The sequence below is a fragment of the Chaetura pelagica genome, unplaced genomic scaffold (assembly GCF_000747805.2).
Source record: "Chaetura pelagica isolate M959 unplaced genomic scaffold, ChaPel_1.0 scaffold222, whole genome shotgun sequence".
NCBI lineage: Eukaryota > Metazoa > Chordata > Aves > Apodiformes > Apodidae > Chaetura > Chaetura pelagica.
Window position 1 is genome coordinate 1,216,453 of NW_009952711.1, and position 6,772 is coordinate 1,223,224.

At 47.2% G+C, this 6,772-nt stretch overlaps 1 protein-coding gene across 1 annotated transcript in view; it reads right to left on the reverse strand.

Moving 5' to 3' along the window:
- IREB2 (iron-responsive element binding protein 2) overlaps positions 1-5,949 on the reverse strand; it is a 28,658-nt gene extending 22,709 nt beyond the window's left edge. Inside the window, exons 1-2 of the mRNA XM_009994505.1 lie at positions 5,918-5,949; positions 96-460 (exon numbers count right to left, since the gene is read on the reverse strand). Coding sequence (XP_009992807.1) covers positions 96-460; positions 5,918-5,949 — 397 coding nt within the window. The remainder of the gene's footprint in view (positions 1-95; positions 461-5,917) is intronic.
- Between the last annotated feature and the right edge of the window lie 823 nt (positions 5,950-6,772).

Genomic DNA, 6,772 nt, shown 5'->3' on the forward strand with positions numbered 1-6,772 from the left:
GGTGCCAGGAGGTGCCAGGGCAGTGCCAGGAGGTGCGTGTGGCTCGGCCGCTCCCGGGGCCGTTTCCCGCTGCCCGCAGCCGGTGCGATTCGCACCCGCGCTGCCGCCGGGGCTGTGCCCGGTGCCCTGACGCGCTGGGTGCACGGGTGAGACCCAGACCCGCACCAGCACCGTCCTGGCGGAACTGGATCGGTGGGAGGTGGTGGAGGAGGATGTGTCCAAGACACGCCTGGAGGAGCTCCCCCCGCTCAGCTGCCTGTTCCAGATGCCAAAAGCTGCTTGTTCGGGAGACGGATGATGGCAGCCTTGGCTGCTGACAGATGGGTGTGAGGTGCCTCCCCCGGGACGGTCTGCACCGGGGCTGACCCGCTGCTCCCGGGTGAGGGGAACCTCCAGTCTCACAGGGCTGAGGCCACTGGACGCCAGGGACAAGATGCCTGTGGGCTGCAGGCTGGCTTTGCTGGGTCAGGGACACCCAGAGAAAGGATTTTCAGGGGTTGTGGGGTGTTTCTTGTTCCCATGCTACATCCTTTAGCACCCAGACTTTTGTGCCCTTCCTACACACCAGGCATTTTTTAATATATCTGGTTTTGACACAATGATTGGCCATTTGATGTTTGACTTTTAATATTAATTCACACTGAAAATTTTCTTTCTATTTGCTTCTTAGCACCTGGGCTCCCCCACTGTTCTGCACACTTCAGTGTGTGTGACTCTGCTGGAATCCTGGAGTCCTTGAAGGTGTCAAGTAACAGCCTAGGAAGAAAAATGTGTTTGCAGTTTCCAGATTGTTTTCTCTATTTCCCAGCTGGCACCCGACAGCCTGAAACAAGTCAAATTCAAGGGAGAGCTTATCCAGAAGGAAAATAGGGATGGGTATTGCTGGTTTGTAATTGGATCTGACAGAAGCAGGCTAAATGGGAGTGTCTTAGTGAGGAAGTGAATGTGAATAGAAGGAATTACTTTGTGCTCCTTCTGTGAAAGGCAGTCACTCCACAGAGAGGATTTCAGTATTGTTGTTCACCGAATTTCAGCCTTTAAACAGAGAAAGCAGTTGTGGTGTGGAGAAAGCTGAGCTAAATAATTCTCTCAGGTCTGTGTCCCACAGCATATAAAAGATAGACCATAGCGAGGCAGAGAGAGCCCAGTGTAATGCAAGACACTCTTCTAGCTGTGCCTCTCTTTTGTCTGCCTTCCTTTTTCTATAAAAATAGATGAAAGAGGATAGTAGGGACAAGCAGACAGCACCCACACCAAACATTCTTCTACAGGAGAAGAAAGTTTGTCCAGCAGTTTGAACTCCAGGCCTTCAAATCACATCCCCTCTGCTCCTGGCTACACACAGACTTCCACAGGACTGTTGGGTTTAGAACTCAAATGCAGTAAATCTGAGATCTGTAGAGGAGGAAAGTAAAGCTTAGTTTTCATACTTAGCCTTAGATGAAAAAAAAACAAACAGCACAGCAGCCAAAGTGGGTTTTTTTTCCACATGAGGGAGTTTAGGAGAAAGAAAACTTGGGAAGCCTCTGCAGAATGTTTACTTAAGATATTTAGTTCAGTCTAAACAGTTGAATCTAAGACCCACGAGTGAAGCTAGAAGTGGGTAATACACAGTAATTATGCACAGGCTGTGTCAAAGTTGGAGCTAGTTGGGGCAGCTAATGGAACAGACATCTTGACACTGGTGCATTTCCAGTAACAAACAGAAAAAGAAAGCATTGGTCAAATGTATGATGGCCAATCTGTAAGACACAAATCAAATAGTCACATTCCCCTGTGTCTTGTGCCACGGCAGCAAAGCCACAGGAACCAGGTGAGGTGTAAACTAAGAACATGGCAGGTTGGCTATTTCACTAAGAACATGACTCAGTCATTAGTTCTGATGCCACATGGTTTGAGGTACAATCCTTGCTCATGGAACTCCTTTGGTGTGATGCAGTATCCCCAGTGCCACCACATAATCTTCAGGAATATGATTTCAGCTTAAACTTTTGGTTGTGTATTGCTTATGATCACTGCACAACATCCCTAATAACAAAAGTAGATTAAGAACTGTTCAGAGGAGAAGGCATCTGTGTGTAGGATGAAGTGCATGGCAATGAGTCTGTGCTGTGTGAGCCAGTGTCACCACATGTGGCACTGAGAGTCAGGTTCCTCACCTGGCCTAGGCTGACAAATGACACTCCCTGATGTCTCATCCCCTGGGCTACTAGTTACCTCAGACTGCTGGTTATTACTTGATTCACTGATAGCAATTCAAGAGTCTATGATAATTTTCCCTCTAAAATGCTGGCACTCAGCAAGTGCAAATATTTGGTTTAGTCTCTTACAAGAGCTGCCATTAAGACAGGTACACAACTCTGAAACCCCTCTGAGAGTCCCTCCCAAGCATTCAGCAGACTCAGCAAATCAGATTATAATGTCCTGCACCTTCTAGAGAGAGCCCATGTTCCAAAGTAGACCCCACCTGAACCTCAAGTAGCATGAAACTTGCTTTTCAAAACTTAATTCTGGGGCTCAGTACATTTAATTTATGCAATGAAGACAAGAGGTGTTTAAGATGATTTTTACTCATGAGAGAACTACTAGTGTGTGGTGTCCTGCCCAAGTGGTGGTTGGGAGAACAGCCTTGCTGGGAAGAGCTTATTAGGACCAAAAAGGGAATTTCAGTAAACATGCTTACTTCCAAATAGATGGTACAATGAAATAGGACTATTCTGAAAACAGGCATCTATTTTTAGATTGCAGCACTGCTGGCCCTCCTGTACCATTGGAAAGCTTGAAAAATTGCCTTTTCTAGTTACTCAGCAGGGTCTAAGTGTATGCAAAGTCTTTTCCCAGAGATGTCAGGAAGAAGGACTATTTCATGCTGATGGGAGATTAAGTGGATTCTGCATTGTGAGCAAGAGGTCTTCATTTCAGGAAGTACAACAAACAACTGGGGAACCTCAAGCTCCACTGCCCAGTGCTTAGGGCAGTCTGTGAAATGTCAGGCTTAAAAGCCATAGAGATGACATCTGTTTTGGTTCAGGCTGTGGTTGTTACTGACATGCTTGTTTTAAATGGATGGCATCTGTTGCCTTCTTTCCTGAACACTGCTGGAAACTGAGGGGGGAGCAGTTCAGCTTGCTTACCTTGGGATGTTTCTAAGCTCAGAGGCTGCTGGCAGAGCTTTTACCCCTAAACCTCTGGGAGCAAGTGCTTTCCCTCTCAGGAAGGTAGGGCTCACCTGCCATCTGCTCACACACACTCTGGAGAGCCACATTGCCTGCTCTTCTCACTCACTGCAGGAGAATGCTTAATAAAGTACCACTATGTGCATTCCTCACAGCTGGAGGGAAGCAAGAGAGGAGGGCTGAGTGCTGGGCACCACTGTTGGGCACATCCCAGCTGCAGAAAGCCCAGAAATCCCTTCAGAGAGGGAGGGCAGAAGGAACACATTTCATATATCCACAAGAAAGAAATTTGGGGGATTTAGTGAAACAGTTGGCAAGAAATACCATAAAATTGCACCCTTCAGAACCAGGCACTGCAGTTTCCTAGTGCCCAAGGGAAGTAGGGATGGTATTAAAGCTTTTTTAACTGCTGATTGCTATTAAATGCTTCTAATATGATGACAGCTTATCCACAACTGACACTCTTTAGCCATCCATGGAAAGCCCCAAAGCAGGACAAGCCACTTTCTGCCTTTTCTTCTCTGGTGAGTTGGGACCTGGCTCACAGCAAGTTCTGTTTTCAGCTCAGTCTTGGCATTTCATTACCTGCACTGTGATCCAGAGGTCACAGAGAGGTGTTGGGGCTGTGCTCAGGATTTGTTAATATATTGCACTGAATGACGTTTTTAGCAAGATAAAATCCAACTCATGAAGCTAATGACCATTCAAGACCATACCCATCCTTCTTAGAAACCAGTCACAGTCTGAGATAACACCATCTCATCTGTCTTAGGAACAGGTCCTCAAGTCAGGGCTAGGTCAGGGTCCCACAGACCTGTGCATTTAGGACAACCCAAGAGGAATACTGGAAAAAGTTAGGTGTGGGAGCAAACAGCTCCAGTCTTTCTGTCAAACACCCTTTTGCTGGAAATGAGAAGCCCCCAGCTCTGCAAGGAGAGACCTCCAATCTTCAGCCCAAAATAGGAGGGGTGCCTGAGCCACCCAGTCTCCCCCACCCCTGGCCCCTAGCTGGGAGGGACAGTTTTCCTGTCACATGCCATTGCACCTCTCTCCACAAAGAGGGGTTGTGCTTCCTTCTTGGGGTGCAGGCAGGGGTGGGCAGAGTCTCTTTCCTGACACCTCTTCCACTGCTAGGATCAGATCTTCCCCTCACAGCCACTGTAGCTTGCAGGAGCTGGATCGAGTGGCTCCTGCAGATGGCATCTGCATCCTGGGGATGGAGTCAAATCTAGGCTAGAGCACAGCAAGTTTTCTCCGATTCAGTGCGTTGTGGAGCAATCAAAGGAGCTCAGACAAACTGAGCCCTACTTCTGTCACTCTGAGTTTCCCACCAGGATCACCCAGCTGCAGCTCTTTAGCAGAAGAGGAGCAGCTTGTGTCCTGCTGTCCTGGCTTCTTCAGCACAGCCACTCTCATGGGTTTCTCTCCAATGTACACGCTGCTGCTCGGAGGGAGCAGCTAAGCCTGAAGTAAACACACAGGGGAGGAGGAGGACGTGGAGGAGCAATCCCTGAGCTAAGCTGAGCAGGATGGTGCAGCTTCCAGGAGAAGGACAGCAACAGCAGGAAGTGGCATTTGCTGGAAGCATTTTTAAAAGCAGTTGGGGAACAGCTGTGCTGAGTTTAATCCAACTGGACCCAAGTGCCTCCAGAAGAGCGTTTGATACCTCCCGCCCCGGCAATAAAACCTTAATCTCAGTTCAAAGGCTTTGTTCTCCTGGAAGTGGTATTTTTCTACTTAGAGGTACCAGGCTGCTGCCTCCAGCCAGAGGCCCCACTCTAATACGGACCGTGCATGTATGACAGAGGCTGCTCCTGCTGCAATAGCCTGAGTATCTTGAGAGGTGACAGGCAGCTGGGGAAGAGCAGCAGTGACCATCAGGAGCAGTGACCCGGCCCTTCTGCTGCCACACCACTGTCCTGGGTGTCAGGGACCTCTTGGCACAGGCAGGTTGTCTCAGGAAGGATAATACTGCTCTGGGGATTTTTACAAATGTGTGAAGGTCTAAGAGAGCAAGTTTAAAAAGGAGCAGGCTGAGGTTTGAAGGGCGGGCGTGAGGTAGATTCTCAGTAGCACATGAGATGATAAATTAGTAGAGGAGAGGCCTTGAAGGGCTGCAAGATCATTTCTAAACCATCCTAGTGAAGTTAGTAGTCAGTGTTCCTTTGGGAGGTCACAGACTCCCATGATGTATGTATGGTCTCCTTGGATAACAGGTTAGACCTCATTAATATAAACTGCCAGCTGTGCTTTCAGCTCTGGTCTGTGAGTGCAGCTATTCCAGTGAGGTACTTACAGCCTTGTTCTCAGCAGACCTCTGAAACTTCCTTTTCTGTTGAACATAGAACAGGCCTACCCTGCAGCTCCAGGTTCACGAGGGCTCAGACAGTGCCTGTGTTATCATCCAGGAATCCTCTGATGAGCTTGACAGGAATGAACCAGGCTCTCTGCTTCCCCATCTGTTTTGTCCCATCCTTGAATCTTCTCCATTTCCTCTCCAGAACTTCCAGCTCAAAATATGTGCTGGGGTTTTTTTCCCCTATTCTTTTACACTTAATTTATGTCCCAACTTTTCTTAAAAATTAGAGGAAGTGACATGAAAGGACACTCCAGCCTTGCTGATAGCATTAGGAAGTGACAAGGTGACTAGTATTTTGTTTTAGAAATGCATAGTTTAAATTTCTTTCTTTTTGTCATTTCCAGGGATTAAGTCAATCTCCAGGCTGCTGAAAATCTCTTACCATAAGCAGGCATCTTCCATATCATTGGACATGGCATCCTCTCAGACAGGAAGAGGAACTTGGAATGAGCTCTCTCAAGTCTCTTGTAAAACCCTTGAGTGCCAAAACTACTGGGATGTTTTCTATAAGTTGCTGATTTTCAGTAGAAATCCTACCCTAAACCTATTGAATTTTCCTGGCTACTGTTCCATTGCTGGCATTTCTGTTTGGGGCCTGGCTGTTTGATGTTCCTTGACAAAAATAATTGTATTTCTGAAAGCATTCTGCCTGTTTTCCACTTAATGCTGTTGGCTGGGATATCTCCTTCTGGAGAGGGCACAAGAGATGCTGCTCACACTGTCTGCAAGTAAAGGTGGGGAGGCTGTAACATACTGTTCATGTTTTCATTATCTCAGTGATCATTTCCTGCCTTAGACTCTTTTGTACACACCACTTGGAGATTTTAAATAACTGTTCATCCTTCTAGCTTTTGTCTCTTTCTGCCTCCTCCTGCATTAATAGGCTTCATTAGGCCTATTATCCCTTCTGCTGTGCCACCAGAATCTAAAGCTGAGGTGAATTCTAGGCATCGCTTGTTTCCATTATTATCTTTATTGGCATTTTGAAGGAATCATTTGTCTTCATTATTTTCAGCTGCATCCTGAAGGATTTTCAAAAGGTACATGCAGTATTTTCCTCTTATGAGAGCTTGGTGTCATGCAGGGCTTTCCCCCCTCCTCCTGCCTATTAAAAAAAGAAGAAGTTTCTGCTCCACTGCTGGTGTGACAGTATTGAAAGCGTCTCACAGACGGACTGAGTCTCAGAGGCAACCATCTTACAATCCAGCAGATCCTAGTCTAAACCCCTCTCTTTCCC